This window comes from Crocuta crocuta, unplaced genomic scaffold, assembly GCF_008692635.1.
Source record: "Crocuta crocuta isolate KB4526 unplaced genomic scaffold, BGI_CrCroc_1.0 scaffold4, whole genome shotgun sequence".
In the NCBI taxonomy this organism is placed as follows: Eukaryota; Metazoa; Chordata; class Mammalia; order Carnivora; family Hyaenidae; genus Crocuta; species Crocuta crocuta.
Window position 1 is genome coordinate 88,963 of NW_027529996.1, and position 25,008 is coordinate 113,970.

At 35.8% G+C, this 25,008-nt stretch overlaps 1 protein-coding gene across 1 annotated transcript; it reads right to left on the bottom strand.

Annotated features, from left to right (window-relative positions):
- Positions 1 to 256: 256 nt before the first annotated feature.
- Positions 257 to 24,816, bottom strand: CCDC152 (coiled-coil domain containing 152). The gene is made up of 8 exons (XM_077763491.1): positions 24,730 to 24,816; positions 22,742 to 22,847; positions 15,498 to 15,566; positions 6,418 to 6,482; positions 4,532 to 4,634; positions 3,164 to 3,291; positions 1,230 to 1,313; positions 257 to 406 (listed from the first exon to the last, which is right to left on the bottom strand). Exons 1-8 carry the CDS (start codon positions 24,814 to 24,816, stop codon positions 257 to 259), a joined length of 792 nt encoding a protein of 263 aa, XP_077619617.1.
- Positions 24,817 to 25,008: the final 192 nt, after the last annotated feature.

Genomic DNA, 25,008 nt, shown 5'->3' on the forward strand with positions numbered 1-25,008 from the left:
TCTTATTTATTTCTGAGAGAGAGAGACAGCATGAGCAGGGAGGGTCTGAGAGAGAGAGAGGGAGATACAGAATCTGAAGCAGGCTCCAGGCTCTGAGCTAGCTGTCAGCACAGAGCCCCAATGCGGGGCTTGAACCCACGAACTGTGAGATCATTACCTGAGCAGCAGTCGGATGCTTAACCGACTGAGCCACCCAGGCGCCCCTTCAACTGATTTTAAAGAGATTAAGTAGCAACTAATGAATTTACTGTCATACTCAAAACCGTCTACGCTTAGGGCAAGAACCTTTGTCAAAAGGTTTAAGTTGAGAATCTTGGCCAACAGAGAGACGTTGCTCTAAATCGTGAATGGTATTACGAAGAACTGCAATCTCCTTGTTTTTTTCTTCTTGAAGGTGTTGAAGCTTCTAAATAAAGCAGCAAAAAATTTGTTACTGCAATTCAGAAATAGTAAGATTAAATACAAGAAACAATAAAATAACAAAAATTACATTTCTGGTTTAAGTAGGTTAAAAAAGACAGCTTGTTTTGAAAGGTTTATAGTTTTATTTTTATGAGGCTTATGGGGTACAACTGGAATAAGGATATTAAAACACGTATTAGCGCCAGTTGTTTTAGTTTATTCCCTTTTCCCTATATAGCTTGCAGTTACAAACCATAAAGTAAGAGTGGAACAAAAAGAAATCTATTACCTAAGTGCCTAAATAATAGTAGGTCAGCCTTGGTTCAGAATAGATTATGGAACTCCTTAGATGACCAAAGACTCAGAGGACTTCTCTAATGTTTTAATTTACTGCTAAGCTTTACTAGTTTTAATTTTTAAAAAATGTTTTATTTATTTGAGAGAGAGAGAGAGAGAGAGAGCGAGGATGAGTGGGGGAGGGGCATAGAGAGAGAGAGAGAGGGAGACACAGAATTTGAAGCAGCTCAGGCTCTGAGCTGTCAGCACAAAGCCCTACGCAGGGCTTGATTCATGAACCATAAGATCATGACCTGAGCTGAAGTTGGACACTTAACTGACTGAGCCACCCAGGTGCCCCTAAGATTTACTATTTTAAATTGAAAGTGACTTTTAAATATTATTTGAAAACTAATATATTTCTGACTGTGTGATATATTTTAAGAAAAACTATTAAGTATATTGTTAATAAATACTAGATAGCTTTTATAGAAACACACTAAGAACATTTATTTTCTTACACAATGGCTATAGAAGAAAATCTCACATACCCTTCTGTAGATACTCTGTGGCAAAGCAGTAGAATCTGGATAGGATTTTGATTTAGTTTGAACTCTTGCTAGTTTGGCATCAAACTGAATCAAGTTTAAAAAGAAAGTTATTGAGAAGATTCTAGTTAAACAACTAGAAACAACTGCTTCTATAAATATAAGTATAATCCATTATATCTTTTAACATATAATCTCTAATTTAACTATATTCTCTGTACAACACAAGATAGAGAAGTCTTTCTTTAAGAAACAGTTTTTAAGAAAGAGCAAAGAACACCCGAACAAGATAAACCTTGCTGCATGTTAAAATTTCCTGGAAAGCTTTTTAAAAGTACCAAATATCTGGGCACTACCTTAGAGATTCTGGGATGGAGTCAGCATTACCTTTTTAAGACATTAGATGATTCTATCATGCAAGGCAAAGAATCTAGATAACTAAGGTTGAGAATCTAGTTAAAGACTGATAAAAATATTTTCGTGTTACTGTGAGTGTCCTTTCATAAAGAAAATATAGTATAGTCAATAGTCATGGGATAACTCATATACCCTTCTGTAAAAACTTTGAGACTGAGTAGTAGAATTTGGATATAATTTTGTTGATTCAGTTTGAACTCTTACTATTTTGACATTAAACTGAATCAGGCTTAAAAAATTCTCATAAATAATTCTTACAGGTTATATATATATATATATATATTTTCCCCAAATTGTCCATTATAATTCTTCCATTCAGGTTGAGTTCAGTGTAGCCTCTCTCTGATCTAAAAACAAAATTCTCACAAATTCTCTGTGAGATTGTCTTCTGGTTTGAGGAGGGAAATGGATAGCTACAATGAAGATGAAGAACAAAAAGAGCTGTCTATCAGTGTAAGCCACAGATTTGGGCTCAACCAAATCTGTGACAGAGCACAGATAGGAAACAAAATGCATATTTTAAATCAGTGGATTAGCAGTTGATGGTAGAGTCTGAAACACAACTTAGTGTATCTCAGTTGGCTATCTAGCCCTCTCTGTGGGTTGTGGGCACACTTGACCAGAGATAGTAGCAGCAAGCAGCAAAATGCCTCTCAAGTCAACATCAGTCCTCTTTTGCTCAAAGATTATACAGATTTCAACATTGAACCTCAGCAAACACCCCAGAGAGACCAAACTTTCATGAACGTGAATAGTAAGTTATCTTTAACCAAACTGGTGAATTCTGACAACATAAGGTAAGGTGGGAGTCAGGCTGGGGAAAAGCAGTGGCAGAATGATGGAAACGGAGATGGGTAGAATCTAGAAAACATTTTTTAAAGAACAAATATATTGTCAAAACATCAGTGTTCCTGAGATTTTGACATCTGGTTAAACAACCTACTGAAAAGGCTTTAGAGCCTAGAACTAGAACCGCAGCCTTTGAGATGCTCTATGTAAAGTCCCTTTAACAACTTTTTAAACATCTGCTTTGTCTTCCCTTCTGATATGTATTTTCCACACATTTATTAAGAAGCAACCTGTCTCTTTTAAATAAAAGCTGAAGGAATTTCTAGATGGTTTACCAGGGTTCCACAATTTCTGCTGAGGAGAGAAAAATGTAAATGATTAGATATACTCTCCCCGCTGCTGGAATGGTAGTCCTATGAAGCTTGCATAGGCTCAGCTACAAAGTGTGCGTGACCCTTGAATTACAGCTCTCCAGTCTCAGAGGAAACAGTACACTCTGTGGAAACCAGGACCTTTTGAACCACTGAAGAATCCCAGCTTCCCACCAAATGCTGCAAGGCAGTGTAGCTAGCTAGCATGGTCTGGTGTACAAGAATCAACATGTGATGGAGAATGAGTATGTCAGGGTTGTTTCTAATCCTGAAGTTTATCTCACTGTGATGAAAAATAACCAAAATTCAATCTAGACTAAGGGATGCATTTTCAAATTTAGCAGACCCTTAAACACTTACCTCTAGGTGTAACTTGATTATTTCACTTTGTTTTTCCTTTTCTTGAATTCTTAACTTTGCATTTAACTCTGAAATTTCCACCTCTTTTTTCTCTATCAGTTCTTTATGCTTTTCTTCATTTGACTCAACTGAAGAAAATAATAAATAAATAATCAATTCATCTTAACATTTCAAAAATTTTATAAGCTTGTATTTCATTAACATTTTAAACAGTCCATAAGAAAGTACATTTTATTAATAAGTACATATATTTTAGAAACTGTTTACATGCAGGGTAGCTTTTCTATATTTTGGAATAAGCTCCTACAAAATGCTTGAGACCAAAGATCACCCATCAACTGCTTTTGAACAAATAAACTGATTTATATTATTAAACATGAATTATATATTTTATGAGAGAGAATAAATAGGAGACTTAGTGGTTAAACAGGGACACAAAGCCTGGGTTCCTAGGCACAGGGGGCTCCAAATTACTGGATGATTCTAGAGCTACATCAAGTCCCTACTATACTCTATTCCACATGATTGGGCTTCTGTCATGTTTACACCACATCTCTATGTTTCCTCTGCTCTCATATTTCCTCTGCTCTCATATTTCCTATTCTTACTAATGACACCATGTTATCTAGTACGGGAGTCTCAAAGACATTTCTGACTTTAGAGAGAAAAGAGAGTCAATTCATCCACAACCCCACAAATAAGGGGTCTCCATCCATGACTAATTCACTACTTACTTAGTTTCAAGCCTCATTTTTTCCTCAGTTGAACTCTGTGTTCAGGTTCTCAATCACTGGTCTCTACACACTATACACTGTTGCCTGGTTAGTCTTCCTACAGCTTCCTACAGGATGTTCAACTGACTGAGCCACCCAGGCACCTCTATAGTTTCTTCTAGCAGTTTTGTAGATGTAGGTTTATATTCTGACATTCATTTCCAGCAAATTTTTACATATATTGTGTATAAGTATGGGTTCATTAGGAGAACTTTTTTTTTAAGAAAACTTTTTATTATTTTTATGAAACCATATAATTCTCAACATCTTTAGTAAAGGAAGAAGTTTCATTGCTGAAATTATAGTCTATGTGCCAACTATATAAATATTAAAGTTATTATACATTTCACATTAATTTTATAATGACCTTAACTGCTTCATATTAAGTAATATTAAGTACAAAAACCTTAAATCCAGCTTAGAAACGTTGTAATTTATATCACATAAATATATAGAAAGGTACAAAACCTAAATTAAAATGCATCAAGGCAATATTCATTCAAGAATATTGGCAATTACTGAAAAAAGTTTATATGTGCATTTAAACTATTTTATGATGTCTCAGAATTCAGTAAGTTAGAAATAAAAAACTTACTTTTTTCCTGCATATCTTGATAAAGTTTCCTTATTTCTATTTTATGTTCCTCCTCTTTGATTTTCATTTCACTCATAAGTTTGGCAATGTTATTCTGATATTCCTAAAGATTAAAATATATATTCATTCCTCAATTTAAATATATATACACAATGTTCCATTAATTAGAAAGGTAAAATTCTCATGCTTTAGATTAATTGTTAATATGTAATCATATATAGAGGGGATAGATATTGTTCCTTGCTTGAATAATCAGCTTTGAAAAGGATCAATTTCTGGTCCAAGTAAATTGAGCTCATCTAAAGACAATATCTTTTTATCTTTGCTTCCTGAATACTCACCACCAGTATTTAACATATCATAGATGCTCAAAGTGTGCATGATACTTTGCATGATAACATTAAAATATGTCCATTAAAGCCAAAGCTATACTTTAGAGCCAATAGTATGTTCTGTTCGATAGTTGGTAACCTTAACCTAATGTAGGATGCATTCTTTGAATGTAGCCTAAAGTTCTGTTTCTGAAAATTATATAAACATCCCAAATTCCCAGAAGGAAGTTAAGCACTACTCATGGCAAAGGTTAGTTTTATGAGGAGGAGGCTAGAGAAGGATGAATTTGGGAGTTGAGAAGTGCTCGACAGGTGCCTGAGATTAGTTTCTTAGGTTGCTGCAGGACAGAAATGATTATTGTCCTAATGTGGACAGGGGCATTCAGAGAGGTGTTGGAGGAGAAAGCTCCCAAAGATAAAATTTACAATTTTCTAGAGGGATGTTCCTACATAAACCACTTATTGACCTTAAAATGTAGGTAGGAGAAAAGGTAAGCAGCTAGAATAAAAGTAAAATAGGATACTAAGAAAGGTACATTAATGAAGGCAGGGGGTTTGTTTTTACTCACTATCATGTCCCCAATTCCTATAGTATCTTAGGCTAAGCAATATTCAATGGCTTGACATTTTAGAAGAGAAAGAAGGTAAAAATTTCTCCCTCTGCCCCAATTATACCCTAACTGTACCATCTTTGTTGAGCTTTACAGGAAAGGTGTGGAAACAATGAGAAAGGAGAAAGGAAAAGGATAAAGGAAAGGAAAAATAAAGGGTGGGATATATGCCAGACATATTTAAATTATCTCAAGTGAGGAACCAGATTGAATATGGAAATGATCCTTCAAGTTGAAGTTCTAAGCTTGATACAGATCCAATTTTGAGTTTTGGAAATCTCAGGTCTGTCAAGGTTTGACATATTAGCTCTTGGGAGAGGAGAAAAAAAAATCATAATAAGCCTCCCGAAGGGTGGTAGGAACTGACATTTACTGAGCACTTTTTATGTTCTAGGCCCTAGGTTATTTGTTCTATAATTTCTGCCATATGCTGTTCCTATAGGAGAAAAGAAAAAGTAGCAGAGGGTATGGTAGCCCTTGGAGAGAAATAATTGGCTATCCACACAAAATCTCTCCTTCATTTGGATGATGCAATAAAAATTGCAATAGATTACTCAAATCAGAAAGATTAAAGGTTCATTTATTTTATAGTAAAAAGTTTAAAAGTGCTAATTAATAGAGTACACTCTAGAGTAAATATTTTATTAACAAAATTAAAAAATATGTAGCAAAATAGTTGTATTCTTTTTGGTTGGAAGAAAAAGTAAAGTAAGTGATACATTAGTGCTTTATAGTCTGCAAAGAGACTAGAGTCCTTAAAACTGTTATCTCTTTAAAAATATTTATTCATTAAAAATTCTGGCACACACATACACATATATCTATATTTCCTCTCCAAATTTTGGCTGTCCTTATTAATGAGAACCACCCTTCTTTTTTTTCTAAATTGAGAAGACAAATGTTCTACAGGAATTTGATTGAATATAAAAATACATAAACTCGCCTGTTCATGAGACTTTAGTTTTTCTTTCATAAGATCAGCATTTCTTTTTAGTTGTTCATTTTCACCTGTGTAAAAATAATCAGAGGGCATCCTAATATATAAAACATTTTAATTAATATAGGAATACATTTAACATTTTGGGTTTCCATTCATATACACATTCAACACATACATACAGCATCTACTACACACGAGGCTGCATTCATGGCACTGGAAATGTTGAAACAAACAAACAAAATTATTGCTCTTCAAAGAACTTACAGCCACATGGTAAAACAGATGTGTAAGACGTTATGATACACTACGATAATTGTTCTGTAACGGCAATGTGCTGAAATGCCATGGGGATTTGCGGAAGGAAAGCCTAAATCAGCCTGAAGTCAGGAAAGGATTTACAGAAGAGGAATCATTTTTGCACTAGGACTTAAATGATAAGGCTTACCCCATGTTGCCGGAATGCATTTCACATACAGAAAACTGCACAGAAGACTCTGGGCTTGAGTGGCTATAGCATGTTTTGGAAAGTCACAATTCAAGTACAGTATTGCTGGAATATAAACTGTGAGGATGATGCGCTAAATAGGCTGAAGCCATATCCTAATAGGAGGATCTATTGTATATGAATGACTTTAAATTTTATTTTATAGGTTACAGTCAAAGAATCTTGAAATGAAATTATTAGTTACATGATAAAAAAATGATCTGGCAGTGTAGATGATGAATGGGTGGGTTTTGACCCTAGATGATGGGTATCAGTAAAAAACAGATCAAGTAAGAAATAACAGAAGCCCAGAAGACATGAACAGACACTTCTCCAAAGTGGACATCCAGATGGCCAACAGACACATGAAACAATGCTCAGCGTCCCTCATCATCAGGGAAATGAAGATCAAAACCACACTGAGATACCACCTCACGCTAGTCAGAGTGGCTAAAATGAGCAAATCAGGAGACTATAGATGCTGGTGAGGATGTGGAGAAACAGGCACCCTCCTACACTGTTGGGGGAGTGTAAACTGGTGCAGCTGGTCTGGAAAACAGTGTGGAGGTTCCTTAAAAAACTAACAATAGAACTCCCCTATGGCCCAGCAATAGCACTGCTAGGAATTTACCCAAGGGATACAGGAGTGCTGATGCATAGGGGCACATGTACCCCAATGTTCATAGCAGCACTCTCCACAATAGCCAAATCATGGAAAGAGCCTAGGTGTCCATCAACTGATGAATGGAACAAGAAGATGTGATTCATCTATACAATGGAATACTACATGGCAACGAGAAAGAATGAAATCTGGCCATTTGTAGCAATGTCGATGGAATTTGAGGGTGTTATGCTGAGCAAAATAAGTCAGGCAGAGAAAGACAGATACCATATGCTTTCACTTATAGGAGGATTAGGAGAAACCTAACGGAGGGCCATGGGGGAGGAGAAGGGGAAAAATAGTTGGGAGAGGGAAGGAGGCAAACCATGAGAGACTCCTGAATACTGAGAACAAACTGAGGGCTGATAGGCGTTGGGGAGAGGGGAAGGAGGGTGATGAGCATGGAGGAGGGCACTTGTTGGAATGAGCACTGGGTGTTATATGGAATACTTGACAATAAACTATGAAAGAAGAAGAAGAAAAAAAAAGAAATAACAGAGCCTAAATTAGATCAGTGGCAGTAGGACATAAAAGGAAAATGAAGACAATTATTTAGATTGTAAGATTACCAGGAGACTTATGATTGGCTGGAGAGCAGAGGCAGAAAAGAAAGGGGAACTTTTGCTTTCTAGTTTTCTGGTTTGGGTAATTGAAAAATGTTTGGGCACCTGGGTGGGCTCAGTTGTTAAGCATTTGACTTTCACTCTGATCATGATCTCAAGGTTAATGAGTTTGAGACCCACATCGGGTGAGCTCAAGCTCAGTAAAACAAGAGCCCTGCTTTAGGTGAGCCCTGCTTCTCTCTCTCTCTCTCTCTGCCCCCTGCCCCCTCCTGGGATTCTCTCTCAGAAAGTGCTGTATTTCAAAGGGTCATATTTTAAAATGAAGAACTTAATCTGAATGGTGGCTTTAGTTTTATAAAAATGTTGCTGGAAAATTGATATTTCCTTGAATGGAAACACCAATAATTTGAAAACATTTCCAACTAAAATACCTACAAAATATACGACTGCCTTTAGAACAAATGACTTCAGATATGTTTCTCCCACCCACCCCCATTCTAATGGGATTTTCAAACCATAGGGACACAATGCATTAATAACCATGTAATGTGAAAGTTTTCAAGATGAAATGTATCTTATTAGTAGAATGTATGTATTCTAGAATTAGGAAACTGGAGATTTTAGAGGATTTTGATCTCTATAATAATAAAGGAGTTATACTTTCCGGTATCATTCAGTTTTGTATGATTTTTAAGTTTAAGGTTTTTTGTTTTTGTTTTGTTTTGTTTTGTCACAATAATTAAGGGCTGGGAACTGTCTTAAAAAACACTTTACTAACTAGGCAACTAGTATCCCTTGTATCTATTGGAAACGCTGAAGCATCTATCATTGAAAGATGAAAGAAAGAAATGGTATTTGATATTTTCTTTTTTTCAAAAAGTTTTTAATGTTTATTTTTGAGACAGAGAAAGAGAGAAGGAGACAGAGACAGCACAAGTCAGGGAGGGGCAGAGAGAGGGAAACACAGAATCTGAAGCAGGCTTCGGGCTCTGAGCTGACAGCACAGGGCCCAATGTGAAGCTCAAACTCACGAACCACAAGATCATGACCTGAGCTGAAGTCAGACATTTAACTGACTAGGCCACCCAGATTCCCCCAATGTTTTCTAATTTATAAAAGTATACGTGCTTGTCTTATAGTAAGCGAAACATCTGTAAAGGGAAGCTAATCATCTCTACACACCTTCCCTTCTACTTACCTCACCTAAATTATCAATGTTAGCAGCCTGGTCTGTATTTCTTTCCTACTTTTCTCCCAGCTTATATAATTATATATAAACACATTTGTACTGGTTTTACTCATTTTTACCAATATAAAATTGTACTACACATATTACTTTGCAAAAAACTTGTTTCCTAAAAATGGACGTTTCCTTCAAGTCCGGTATTTTTCTATGCATATATATAAATACATTTTTATAATTTTATATAAATCAGGTCATATTATACATGCTGAGCTACCTTTAGAGTACTCTTCCCTTTTCTCTTTCTTTCATTTTCTTTCTGCCTTCTCTCTCTCCCTTTTTCTCCTTTCACCCCATCTCATATCCCTGGTGTAATTGTGTTTCCTTCTCAATTTTTTCCCTTGGACTTATTAACCTCTGGATCATACATGTGTATACATATATACATTTCCATAATTTTATTCATATCTTTTGCCTATTTAAAAATTCTATTTATCCCTGTTGGTCAATTTGTAGATCTCTTTGTATTTGGAGAGCTCTTTATAGATTGTTGATATAAACTACACTGGTATTTGAAAGCACTTTTTGAAATAAATTACTTGTTTTTTAAAATTTTTGTGTGACAAAATAAAATGCAAAGTTGTTTTATTGTTGTTGTTTGTCCTTTTGTTGTGTTGTTGTTAAAAAAGTCTGTTGGGTGTTTTTTATCTTTATATAGTGTCTGAAGTTTCCAGATTGGTTAAGAAGACACCCTGCAGCTCTTGGTTGTATCCTGGATACAGCTGATGATATATCCTGAATTTTCTTTTAAGTTTTTATTGTTCTTTTTCATACTGAAGTCTTTTATCCATTTGGAATTTATTTTTATTTATTTAATTTTTTTCTCACTATTTTTTTTAGTGTTTATTTATTTTTGAGAGAGAGAGAGACAGACAGAGTGTGAGTGAGGGAGGGGCAGAGAGAGAGGGAGACACAGAATCTGAAGCAGGCTCCAGGCTCTGAGCTGTCAGCACAGAGCCCGATGCGGGACTTGAACCCAGGAACTGCGAGATCATGACCTGAGCAGAAGTAGGATGCTTAACCAACTGAGCCACCCAGGCACCCTTGGAATTTATTTTTAATGTGGTGGGAAAGAGTCCAACTTTCTTTTCTTCTAGACGGAAAGTTAGTTGTGCCAGTACCATATGCTAAAATGCCATTCTTTTTTCAATAAATTGACATATTTCTTGTGTCATCTATTACATTAACAAATATGGGGGCCTGTTTCTAGACCTGTTGCTGTTCATTTGTAGAACAAACAACATGTGATTATTGTTGGAACTGTTACTTTTTCATCATCCTACCAGATTCTACCTTAGATTTTCAAACACAGATTCCTACTCTGGCCACTTCCTTAAGGTGTAAGGCTCTTGCTGCTCTGGCTAAAGTATCTGTAAATTAAAATAGCATTTTGCATCAGTGTAGAGTCCACCTGGTCCTGATATTTGGCAAGTAATCTTTCTCTGGCCTAGCCAAAATTCATCTTATTCTCTTGGGCTCTAATAGTTTTGCAGCATATTTTTCTAAAATTATTTTCCTTTCTTTTTTTTTTAAATTTTTTTTTTATTTATTTCTAGGAGAGAGAGAGAGAGAGAGAGAGACAGCGTGAGCAGGGGAGGGTCAGAGAGAGAGGGAGTCACAGACTGAAACAGGCTCCAGGCTCTGAGCTGGCAGTCAGCACAGAGCCCGATGCGGGGCTTGAACCCACGAACCGCGAGATCATGATAAAATTATTTTCCTTTCATACTGAACTGGGAGGAAGTCCTTAAGTGTACATTGTCTTTATATTCATTGTACACTTACAGTGAGTTGGTTTTTTAAAAATATCATTTATGATTGGATTGCTTAGCCTTGTAATAATTTCATTCCATAATGAACTAGATATTTTTACATTTAAAGTTCTTAGTTGATTGATTGCCTGAATTAAGGCTATGTTGATTTAGGGGCGCCTGGGTGGGTCAGTGGGTTAAGCATCCGACCTCGGCTCAGATCATGATCTCATGGTTCATGTGTTGGAGCCCCATGTCGGGCTCCGTGCTGATAGCTCAGAGCCCGGGGCCTGCGTCAGATTCTGTGTCTCCCTTTCTCTCTCTGCCCTTCCCCAATTCACACTCTGTCTTTCTCTCTCAAAAATAAACATTAAAAAAAAATTTTTTTTTTTAAAAAGGCTATGTTTATCTAAATTGAGATGGTCTTCTAGTGGCATTTACTCAGATCCTGGAAATGTTTTTGTGTTTTAATTAACTGAATGTTTTTACTTTATTTTATTTTAAATTAGAAAAAATGATAGTAATATAACTGACCAAATTGAGTTTTTTCTTATTTTGTTTTGCCTTGGTTTCTAGAAAATTTAGAGTTAACTTTTGTGCAATATTGAAGCACCTCCTCCTTAAGTGAGGTTTCTGATCCAAGTATTTTCCTAACTCTCTTCCTACTGATTATAGGCAGGGCCAGCATTATGAGTGTGCAATCTGTGGGGTTGCACTGGGCCCTGCACTCAGAAGGGTGCAATGCTTGCTTTAACCTTCTGCCATTGATGTCTTGAAATTCTTAATAATCTTGTCTTTGAACTTATGTTTTCAAGTAAATGCCAGTGGGACAATGGAGCATGTATGTGAGCAGAGAAGATAAGAGCAACATCCATGTCTACTGCTTCTTGCCACTACATTCACACACAGCACTTGCAAGTCCCCATGAACACAAAATTCTGGTGGACTCATGATACTTGGGAGTTCAGCAAAACTCAAAAGTACAAGTACAAGGTAAATATATTCCATCTAAAACTGAGTAAGCAAGGGCCCTTATTTTCTTTTTCATTAGAACTTGCTTCAAATGCAGGAAAAAAGCAATAGTATTCTAAGAAATATGAATTACCAAACAACTCTATCATATCTCTCTATTAACCCAATAATTATGTTAAAAATGAAGACATTAAATGAAAGAGAAGGATAGGAACAATCACAATTCCTTTTCCTTTTAGTCCATCTTTCTTCACCAGTAATTGTACATAGAGAGTATTGGTAGCAAGTGCAAGTGTCAAGAAATAAAATGAGGGCATCTGGGTGATTCAGTTGGTTGAGCGTCTGATTTCAGTTCAGGTCATGATCCAGGGTTTGTGAATTTGAGCCCTGAGTCCGGACTTGCTGCTATCAGCAGAGAGCCTGCCAGGATCCTCTGCTTCCCCCTCATTCTCTCTCTCAAAAATAAACAAACATTTAAAAAAATAAAAAAAAAGTAAAATGAATAATAAATGGTTTAGGTAGTTTTGTGCAGCATTTCCACTATTCTGGTAAAATGAAACAAATATGCATATACAAGCTTTCATGGTACTAATTGTGTACTTTTGTGATTCTGCATGAGTTAAATGCTTGTGTCTTTGAATTTAAAATTCATTTGCACAATATAAAGATGAATGGCAAAATTTATGCTTCTAATTAAAGTTTTTCATTCTTTTTTACTTAGAGTACCATTAATAACAAATACAAAACCCTGGGAAATTGAGAGACCTCAGAAGAAAGAAAAAAGCTCTATATTTTAGAACTTTTAATGTTACTTTTTTCCTGTTTTTTGAACATTAGGCCCCACATTTTCATTTTGTATGAGGCCCTGCAAATTATGTTGTTGGCCTTGTTTTGTTCTTTAGCTTCCTTTTAACGTACCTTTAAGCAAATCTCTTTAGGAAGGAGGCAGTTTTTAAATAATGAAGACTCTGAAGTATATACTTCAGAGAGATCATTTCTCCATACAGAATATGCTTATATAAATGTAGCATTTTCCCAAGGATATAGTAGAAGATAACATGTCAAATTACTGTATGTTGGAAGAACTATTTCCACATTTTTCAAACTACTTTTAATTTGAGCAATACTTTTTTCTTTAGGAGTAATAGTCATCGATTAGTTTACTTCCTCAGATAATTCTTTTATAAAATAACACTGAACTATGTCCTATTGTCCTTTTTAAAACATTCTGGGCAGTGATCAAATTTGATTAAATCACGCTGCTTACTATGATTTTGCTTACTAAAGTTATGCTATACATGTCAATGTCTTCCTGGAAACCTACCCTGATAGAGTATAAGGGCCTAAATAAATTCAAGTCATTCAAGTTCAGTTCAGACAGGAAAAAAAGCAATACTGAATTGCAAGAAATCATTTAGAGATAATTGGAAAAAATGAGTTTGAATTCTCATACAGAGGTGCTCTGTGTTTGCAGCTGATTTCAAGTGTCTCTCTCTTTTCTTCATGACACCCTGCCCTGCCCATGTGTTTGAATTCCTAAATTAAATTCCTTAATTCTACTCTAATGGACAAAAGTCTCTGAATCTTATTTTCTTTGCCCTGGTAGTAACTAACCATAAGCTAGATGCCTTGTCACTATCTTTCATACAATGAATTATAGGGGTTCTCCTCAACCAGATATGATATATAGTAATATAGGAAAAAATCCCTATCATTTGATATATTGTGATGAATTACTCCACTAAGGACCCATGTCTATACTCTAAAGTCCAAAACACATTACTTAAAAGACAGGATATTATATCTATGAAAAGACTGTATTCTTGACCATTGGTCAATAATTAATATCTTTTGTACAAAAAATAATTATAATTCATCAATTAATATATTCAACATTAACTTTCTGAGACTTCAAAGTAATTTTAATTTCTGGTAGATGTTTTATTTAAACAAAATCCTAGGAAGAGTTAAATTAAAATACCATTTGAATCCTAGAATAAGAGGCCTGTAAGGATTGTGAACAATCACAATTTTTTAAATGCAGCTGGGGTATTGTATTTAGTCACAGAGAAGGGAAAAGTTATTCTGAACCATTAGCACTGAGATGGGAAAATGAAAGTCCAGACCAGGTGTGAAATGGGGATCAAACCCTGAAAAAAGTGAGCAGACTGCTAGAGTCAAGAAAAAGGAAAATCTATGGGACACAGGGAATCAGAAGTCTGGAGGACTAAGCCAAAATAAAAGGCATTGGAGGGGCACCTGGGTGGCTGAGTTGGTTAGGTGTCTGACTCTTGATTTTGGCTCAGGTCATGATCTCATCATTCGTGGGATCGAGCCATCCATTGGAGCCTGCTTGGGATTCTCTTTCTGCCCCGACCTTGCCTGCACTCTCTCTCTCTCAAAATAAAGACATATTAAAAACTAAGAAAAGAAAAGGCACTGGAGATGGTGTGGTTCCCTATCTATTGCCCTTTAGCTCTGCAGAGTAGCTGAATCCTTTCTGTACTGCAGATGCTGTTTGACAATTTAAGTGTGAAGTCTTTTAACCCAATTTTTATATTTGTTTCATCAACACTTGAGCAGATATTTTAAGGTAAAACAATGGGGGAGAAGTAAAGCTAGTATTTCTTAAAGATAACTCTCAGAACATTATAAAGACAATAAGGAATAACATGCAAAGCAAATAAATGGTGTGTAAGATCATTATACTTCATCTATATATAAAAAGTACTTTATGATAAAAATAGAAGACTAAGATAAAAAAATTCTTGTTTGATGGGAGTTTTATGTTAGAAGGGACTTGGAAGGCAATTTCATCTAGTCTCCAAATAGTAGAGGAAAATCCCATTAACACTGCACTGTCGCTAACTCAAAACAGGATGAAACACTTGGTTGCTTCATCTGTTTTGTCAATGAATAGGCCTGTTAGGTTAGCATGACTAGCAAAAATAAGATAAACTGAATATGCTGGCTTCATTTACACAAACATATCCTTAGTCTCTGATAAAAAACTAACTAGTGAACGATCACTGCTGTTTGAATAGAATATTCATCATGTAACTACTAGAACATACCTACCCTTCAAAACTGAACACAGGATCATTAAAAACCAAGAGCACTTCTGAGAATAAATATATTTCTGAGCTTTTGAAAATAATAAAGAAAATTATTATAACTGACTATAAAACATCCTCTGATTTTCTTGTCAGAATACTACTGAATTATTCTGTTCAGCAAGGTATTTCTTATTTCATAATAATTTAAGGAATGTATTATTTGGTAGTGAGTTTTGGCATTATCTGATGAGTTTAACAAGACCAGATTAAAAGAAACTTACTGTCAATGATGTAAAAACTCTATTTATAAAGGTACTCAAATATATCATATTTTTAAAGATTTTTTTTGAACTTACCTTTCAAATTATGTTGATGTTCAATGGTCTGTTGTAGCCCTTTTATCATATTATGAAGAGTAGAACATTCTAAAAATATAAAAGACACATTTATTTGAAAATTATTTGCTTTCATTTTGAAACTATTCTCTCAAAGTTGAAAGACTTAAAATAAAATAATTGACAATTATGAGATTTTTAAAAAATATCTATTTATTTTTGAGAGAGAGAGACACACAGAGACAGAGCTGGAGCAGGGGAGGGGCAGGAAGGGAGGGAGGGAGACACAGAATCTGAAGCAGGCTCCAGGCTCTGAGCTGTCAGTACAGAGTCTGATGCTGGGCTCAAACTCACCAACTGTAAGATCATGACCTGAGCCGAAGTTAGAGACCCAACAGAGCCAGCTAGGCGCCCTGACAATTATGAGACCTTCATGAAACAACCAGGTATCTCAAAGTAAATAATATAGTAAGTAATTTTTAATTACCCTTTAAACCAAATGCATTCTGGGATTTAGTAATGAGTTTTCTACAGCACAATAAATTCAGCATAGTAGTGATCCCCTACCCCATGTGCTTTAGCAATATCTGCCCTAAAGGTAAGGCACACTTGGACATGCTTGGGGAACTATGTGTGGTGTATCCATGTGAGTTTTCCATGAAAGAACATCTCCAGGAGAGTCAAGGTACACTAAATTTTGTTAAGATTGAGAGCCAGAGTTGGTGAGGTGTCATTTGGGAGAAGGCAATGTTTTTCTTCCTCACTGTCCTCCAATCTATCCTCTTAGTACTCATGCCTAAGTCCCAGGGCAAAGGAGTAAAAACTCAGTGTGCTGAGTTACAAGGAATTAGCAACTTTGGTGCAAATGACTTCTGCCACAATGGGAAATGGAGGCTTCACTGCAAGCATTCATGCCCTGACATGTGACTATAGGCTGGTTATAACTAGCAAAAGCTAAACCTTTGATGGGTGGCAGCAGAGATGGACATTTCAATAATTTCAAGGCAGTCCACTTGACTGTAAGCTCCAGGAGATCAGGGACTATTTTGTTTTGTTCACCATTTCTCCCTAGTATTTAGAGCAGTTGTGGTCCATAGCAGGCACTCCATAAATATTTGCTGAGTGACTGATTGATGGGCAATATAATAGTAAACTGAAGCAAGAAAGGGGTAAATGGAAAAACTGTCTGAAAATAATATATATTATATCGTTATCCTAAGTGCTTTGGAAATATTGAATAATTTGGCCCTCTCAACCCTATGAGGTAGCTCCTAGTATTTGTGTCATTTACATAGGAGCAAGCTGAACACAGAAGTTTAGTGAATTGCCCAAGGTCACACTTATAATTAGTAACTGGTAGAGCTACAACTAGAACCCCAGCAGTCCAGCAATTCAGTCTGTGATTTAACTACTTTACTACCACAGAGACCAGCCCAGGACTGCTCCTTTAGAGTAATATGAGTAGGTTGGACGCCCTGGAAAGAGGACAAGAATAGAATCAGACTCTTTCTGATTGTTATTGCTACCACATGTTTTACAATCTTAGGGAGAACAGACTGCACTAGTTTAAGTTTACAATTATACTAGCTAAATATATAATGATGAAACTTCATAAAAGAGTAATGTTTTTAAAATATTAAAAACTTGTAAAGGCTTAAGGAAAATTTCACCTTTTTAAAGAAATAGGACAATTTCACCTTTATGTACTTGGCTTAACAACTAATAAATATTGAGCCTTATTCTCTTTCATTCAGTTTTAGAGACCCACGGCCAATATTCAGCCTGTATGCACTAGTATGACAGACTGACTAAATTCCATTCTAGGTGGGCATCTGTTTTGATGGTTAAATATTAAATACCATATTTGTATCTAATAAAAAGTTATCTATGTATAATAATACCATTTACTGATTGTTTACTCTGCCAGCTATTACACTAAGTGCATTATAAACATTACTCAATTAGTATTCAAAATGATACTGAGAAGTTAGTATTATTATCCTGATTTTACAAAGGGAGACAGTCATCCAGTATTGCCCAGGATTACTAGTTACTTGCCCAGGATTCTAGAGTTAGTAAGTGGAAGGTATGGACTTGAACATGTTTTTCTCATGTCAAATCCTGATTTTAATCTGCTATTCAATACCTTCTGGGAAATTATAGGATACACTGATGAAACCATGAAACTTGGGATCCAAGGAACTAGAATAGAGTTTCCTCTTCTTCACTCTCTAGCTATGACACCCTGGACAAGCTACTTAACCTTTTTGAGCTTTATATTCTCCATCTGCAAAATAAAACTATGGGTACTACCTATCCTCCTTCACATATAAGACTATTCTCATATATAAGGCTACTCTGACAACCAAATAAGAAAATAGTACTCTCTAAATTTACTCACAAATTTTCAACATTGTTATTGTTATTTCTCTCCTCTGTCTCTCAACAATTTGTATATATCTCTTTTCTCCTTTTATGACATTTCATTTTAGTTATTTGTGGTTCCTCCCACTAGATGGTGAACTCTTTCAGGTAAAGATCATATCTTATTAATTTTGATATTTCTTATTTCTAAAAATTTTTAATGTTTTATTTATTTTTGAGAGAGAGAGACAGAGTGTGAGCAGGGGAGAGGCAGAGAGAGACACACACACAGAATCTGAAGCAGGCTCCAGGCTCTGAGCTGTCAGCACAGAGCCCGACACAGGGCTCAAACCCACACAGACTGTGGACTGTGAGATCATGACCTGAGCTGAAGTCGGTCATGAACTGACTGAACCACTCAGGTACCCCGATATTTCTTGCTTCTAATATGGTGACTATTTCATAGGTGTTCAATAGTATTTTTATTTATTGACTAAAGGAAAGAACCCATACTGTGAAGGGAAAATGCAAAATTTTGTCTTTCAGTTAGAGGTCTTGACACTCAGTCTCCATATACTTTCTTCAACCATGCTAATGGAACTGAAAGTACTTTGCAGAAGTTAAAAGCTTTATGCATGGGGCGCCTGGGTGGCTTAGTCGGTTAAGCGTCCGACTTTCGCTTAGGTCATGATCTCGCGGTTCGTGGGTTCGAGCCCCGCGTCGGGCTCTGTGCTAACTGCCAGCTCAGAGCCTGGAGCCTGTTTCAGAGTCTGTGACTCCCTCTCTCTCTGACCCTCCCCTGCTCACGCTGTCTCTCTCTCTCTCCTAGAAATAAAGAAAACATTAAAAAAAATTAAAAAAAAAAGCTTTATGTAGATATAAGTTTCTTCTACTGTAGTTTTTCACTCCTCCTTGTAACGCTTTGACTATCCCCACCACCCACTCAAAGTTCCCACCATCCTCCATTCTTTTTCTCTTTTACTATTTCCTGGTAATAGATTGATGGTTAAATCACACCTGACATTGCCTACTTCATATATGTTACTGTGTTAGTTGCTACAATTAAAAAATTAAGGGGGGCCTAGCTGGTTCAGTCAGTGGAGTGTGCGACCCTTGATCTTAAGGTTGTGAGTTTGAGCCCCACATTGGGTGTAGAGACTACTTAAAAATAAAACCTTTAAAAAAATTAAGGAGGCACAGACTCTGCCATCACTTCTCTTTGTGCCTTTTAGAGGAATAAATAGATAGCTGAAGTTATTTCAGTACAGCTGACTCTTGAACAACATGGGGGTTTAGAGGTGGTGACTCCTGTGCAGTTGAAAATCTGAGTGTGGGGGCGCCTGGGTGGCTCAGTCGGTTAAGTGTCCAACTCTGGCTTAGGTCATGATCTCGCGGTTTGTGAGTTCCAGCCCTGTGTCGAACTCTATGCTGACAGCTCAGAGCCTGGAGTCTGCTTCAGATGCTGTGTCTCCCTCCCTCTGTGTCCCTCCCCTGCTCACACTCTGTCCTCTCTCTGTCTCTCAAAAATGAATAAACATTAAAAAAAAGAAAGAAAGAAAATCTGAGTGTGCCTTTTGACTTCATAAACTGAACTACTGGGGGGCCTGGCTGACTCAGCTGGTAGAGCATGTGACCTCTTGATCTTGGGATTGTGAGTTCAAGCCACACATTGAATGTAGAGTTTACTTAAAAAAAAAATTAAAGTTCCAAAACTTAACTAATAGCCTACTATTGGCCAGAACCTTACTGGTAACATAAAGTCAATAACACATATTTTGTTTTATATGTATTATAGCTTATATTCCTATAATAAAGTAAGCTAAAGAAAATGTTATTAGGAAAATCACAAGGAAGAGCAAATACATTTATAGTATTGTACTGTCTTTATCAAAAAACATGCACATATAAGTGAATTCATGCTGTTCAAACTCGTGTTTTTCAAGGGTCAACTGTAATCAGCAAATTGAAAACAGAGCCCTGAAACTGAAAGTATACTGAATTTTTTTTTTAAAAGTGTCTTTTCAAAAGATGAACACAAGGTGGCTCTCTCAACACTTTTTTTTCCCCAAAGGAAAATGGCTCAATAAAAAAATTGTTCATAAGGTAGAATACCATCATTCCTTATTTTAAAATAATGAGTTTTAATTCTCTTTGCAAATCTTTATCTGCATCATCATTTCCGTTGGATTTTAGAATGAATACTATCCTATCCAAAGCTTAAAAGCTAGGGCTCAGAATATTAGGCTACTTCTTAAAAAAAATTTTTTTTAACATGTATTTATTTTTGAGAGACAGAGAGACAGGACATGAGCAAGGGAGGGGCAGAGAGAGAGGGAGACACAGAATCTGTAGCAGGCTCCAGTTTCCGAGATGTCAGCAAAGAGTCCGAGGCGGGGTTCGAACTTACAAATCGGGAGATCATGACCTGACCCGAAGTCGACTGCTCAACTGACTAAACCACCCAGGCACCCCTAAGCTACTTCTTAATACTGTATAATTTAGTAAATTAAATGGTGGTTTTGAACTCAAATTTAGGCTCTGCCATTAACTAGCAATTTGACCATTAACATCTATTTCACAATACACTTGGAAATGTTGAGTGCAATTATGTATGAGAAGTACTTGGCCATAATACTAATATTATTATCATCCTCAACTGGCACAGAAATTCTTTATCTGGTATCCAAAGTAGAAAATATAATGTCATGATCTCATTCTTTATTGTTGAACAAATCCAATCATATATGTAGTTTGTTCTTCCTGTCTAGGTCAATTAGTACACACTTGACTCTATAAACTGTCATTACCACTAGTTCTTTTACTTCTGCTGCATATTATCCAGCAAAAAGGCCATTAGATTTAGAATAAGTAGAATTGGATTTTTAAAAATTATTTTTTTTCAAATAATAAATACACATGAAATACAAGTATAGCAAAACATGATTATTTCTCCAGTTTTGGCCTCTAAACTAACCAGTTTCCCTTCCCCCAAAGCAAACACCGTTATCAGGATACTGATGCTGTTTATCTTTCTAGAGATATACAAATATATCAGGAAGAGGGTGTTCTGTGTGTATACAGATATTTTTATAAAAATGATAGAAGACAGTTGTGAACATTGTTTTCATTTACAGTATCTTGGAGATTATTCTTGTTTTTTTTTTACAAATAGTTTATTGTCAAGTTGGTTTCCATACAACACCCAGTGTTCANCTATTTTTTCCTGTGGTTTCATTTTTTTCACCTTTAATTAATTTTATTTTTTAGTAGTTTTAGATGTACAGAAAAATCAAGAAGGTATTACAGAGTTGCCAAATATCCTACACCCAGTTTCTCATTATTAATATCTAACATTAGTATGAGATGTTTGTTAAAATCAATGAACCAATGTTGATACATTATTATTAACTAAAATCTATACTTTATTCAGATTTTCTTAGTTACCTTATGTTCTTTTTCTGTTCTAGGATCCCATCCACAATACCATATTACATTTACTCGTCATGTCTTCTTATGTCCTCCTGGCTGTGATAGTTTCTCAGAGTTTTCTTGTGTTTGAGGACCTTGACAGCTTTGCAGTCCTGGTCAGGTATTTCGTAGCAAAGCCCTTTATGGGAATTTGGCTGACAGTTATCTCATGGTTAGATGGGGTTATGGGTCTTTGGGAGGAAGATCAGACAAGTCTGTACATCTAAAACTACTAAAATGGTGAAGTGCCATTTTCAACACACCATATCAAGGGTACATATATATGGCTCTTTCTTTTTTCCCTCCTGACTCAGGGCACTTCATTAGTGAGGAGTGTTGGTCTGGGAAAAGGGTGTTGGGATGAACAGGATCAGCACCCATTGTGGGAAACGTTACTAAACACCAGGCATTCCTCCAGGCAAATTTCGAGAAAACACCATCATGGATGAAACCTCCCCAGAGGACAGCACTGTGACCACTCCCCCTCTCCAACAGCAGGGGTACAAGGGGAACCTATGGCACAGCTGGGTTCCAGTACAATAGGCTTCAATTCAGGCACAGACTGGCATATACCAGGAGCTTCTCAAAGTTTCATGTGAACGTGAAGGAATTCAGGCTCTCTTGAGTTCTCCAGAAACCCTGAACTGGTTGCACAAGGAGGCCAAGCACTACTGGGCCTGGGGGCTGCAGGTGCAGCTGAAGCTCCTTTATCTGGGTGTAATCCCAGGCCACTGTGCCTAAAAGCGAGCTGGCATTCTCAAAGAGCGGCGCCTTGCCCTACAAAGAGCCTGGGTTTAAAGGCTCCCTGCAGGCTTGTGGGTGTGCAAAGCATGGACCAAGACCAGGGACACAGCCGGGAGGATAGTTGGTGGCTGGGAGCTGAGAGGCACACATGGCCTGGTTGTCCCAGAAGTAAGGGGACAGCTTTGGACTAAGACAGTCCATTTTTGGCACTAAAATTTTTGACCCATCTGAAATTTCTTTTGGTGACAAGAATTCAACTGTTATTTTTTCCCATGGTTTTTTTTTCTTTTTACACTGCTGTTCCACAAGCTTTTTTTAATTTAATTTTTTTTTTACAAATAGTTTATTGTCAAGTTGGTTTCCATATAACACCCAGTGCTCATCCCCACAAGTGCCNTTTTTCCCACAGTTTTGAAGGCTTGGATTGAGACTTGGATTTTCCATTTCTTAGTTTACTGGTCTCCAATAGACTATCTAACTTCTTTCATCCTATGTTTCTTCATTATTGAGCTGGCTTAGTAATACCAATCCTATTTATCATGGTTATAAAGGATAAAATGAAATGATAGCCCAGAAAGTTTCATGTGAATTTAAAATATTTTACAAATGTATGGTATAATATTAATCACTGTGGTACCAAAAAACACTCTCATGAGATTTAGTATTTCTTCAGGCAGCAAAGAACTAACCTTTTTTAATTGAGACCTCCTTTGTTTGCGTTACTTTTAACAAATAGTTAGTTTTTTCCAACTGTATATCCAGTATATTATTCTTTCCACTTGTTTCTATCATTTTCTGTAGAAAAGAAACAATATATAGTATTACCAAAGCAATGTTGCTATTTTGATTTTTTTTTTTTTACCTAATGATATGAAGACAAATGAGAATACAAACCACTTAATACCTGAAAGTCTAATAATTAAGTCTGGCATATGTTTTATGTAAGCCAATTTCCTCATTTATTTAATTTTAAAAGTAACATGGCAAAATATTAAAACAGACTAACAGTTATAAAAAGTTATGAAAAGTAAGAATATGACCTAACTTGAATCCCCTTCTTTCCAACTATTCAGCCCTCAGCCCAATGGTTGATAATTCCTTATACATATTTCCAAAATACGTTATGATTGACTATACAACTATAGGAAAGGATCATTTTATACTCTGTTCTGCACCTTGGATGTTCCACTTAGAACTATTGTCTTGGAGATGATGTCCATATAAGCACATTTAGGTCTACTTTTTTCTTTTTAAGACCTGCATTGTGTTTCACTCATGAATATATCGTAATTTACTTAATTAGTACCCTTAGTGAGGAGAATTTGTGTTGTTTCCACTATTACAAATAATGAATAAACCTTCTTCAACATATCTTTTTGCATAGTGTAATAGCTGCCAATACCCTTCAGACAGCTTCAAAAATCATCAATTCATTGTATCCTCTATTATCTCTACCCATTTCCCTATTCTCTCTGCTTCTGAATTTATCTTAAAGCAACTCCATGACATTATATTATTTCATCCATAAATATCATCATCTACATGTATCTCTAAGAGAGAACATTCTTAAAAATACATCACAATAATTTATCACATCAAAAAAATGAATATTTCTTATTTAAAATATTTAAGGATATGATAGATATTTCTAAATAATCTCCAAAAATTTTGCATCAATTCCTCTCTCACGAACAATGCTTCTTATTTCTTTCTCTATTCTCATTTTGGTAAGAATCACTTGGGTAAGAAAACTCAAGTTTATTGTTTTAAAAAGTTCATAATGTGGGGTGCCTGGGTGGCTCAGTCAGTTCAATGTCTGACTCTTGATCCCAGCTCAGGTATTGATCTCAGGATTATTAGTTCAAGCCCTGCATTGGGCTCTGCACTGGGTATGAAGTTCACTTAAAAAAAAAAAAGTTGATGATGTTATCTCAAAATACCCATTGTCATGAAAATCCTTTTATTATGGACATACCACACTGTGCAGAGGAAAAGAAGGAATAGAGAAGAATGATAAAGAGAGAAAATAGAGGTAGGTATCATTCCCCTTCCCACCCTTGCTTCAAAAACCCACTCCCCAAATCTCTTATTTATCCACCTATATCTTCTCAACTATTCTTATTTCTCTCCAAAGCAGAAAAGGGGGAAGAAATCTAATATATACTGTGGGTTTGGTCTACCATGTAATATGTCCAGAGTTGGGGAAAGGAACTTCAAATAGGTCTGTTTTTAGGCAAAAGAGAAGGAAAAAGGAACAGAATAGGAAAGAGTAAAAAAATATTAGAGTTAGTCATAATGGTAAGAGATTGAGGATTGACTTTATTCCAATTCTTATTAAACCATTCCTGAGTTTATGGACATTTTGAACATTTAAGTATTATTTTTCCTTTTAACTTCCGCTAAAGTATATCAACTGTTTCCTTGTCCCAGAAACATTTTGATGCATTAGTATAAATGATCCAAAATGAAATATATTTTAAATATGGATTTGAAAAATGAGAAAGGACTTAGCAAAAATATATTTCCATTGTCTTTACTTTGCTTATTTTTTGGTACATTTTTCTTTCTTCCCAATTCTTTCCACTGGCAAAATCTATTTCACTTTTATACTATACTATAACTTTTATACTATATACTGTATAGTTTTTATACTATAACTTTTTATATCTTTACATACCTTTTCTATCTCAGAGAAATCACTTATAAGCTTGTCAAGATTCACATTGCTTATCTTTTTCATAAATCCTTCGCTGCTTTGACTCATGTCTAAACTAGTGAAGAGTAAATAGGGTTAAAAAATAGATGAAGAAATAAACAAACAAAAACTATACAATAGTGATAATAAGCCAAATACTAATGTTTCTGCACTCTACGCATAGAGCACCTACTTGAGCTCCATTGCACATGGAAAATTTCTGCTATACACATTATTAATAATAGTCAAATGCATTAAGGC

Bases quoted from the DNA above. Each gene is read 5' to 3' on its own strand.
- CCDC152 (XM_077763491.1), bottom strand. From the start codon at position 24,816: ATGAGTCAAAGCAGCGAAGGATTTATGAAAAAGATAAGCAATGTGAAT. The intron at 3,292-4,531 runs GTAAGTTTTTTA...TATTTTCTTCAG, and splicing joins TCAAGATATGCAGGAAAAAA to TTGAGTCAAATGAAGAAAAG. The intron at 407-1,229 runs GTATGTGAGATT...TGCTTTATTTAG, and splicing joins CACAGAGTATCTACAGAAGG to AAGCTTCAACACCTTCAAGA.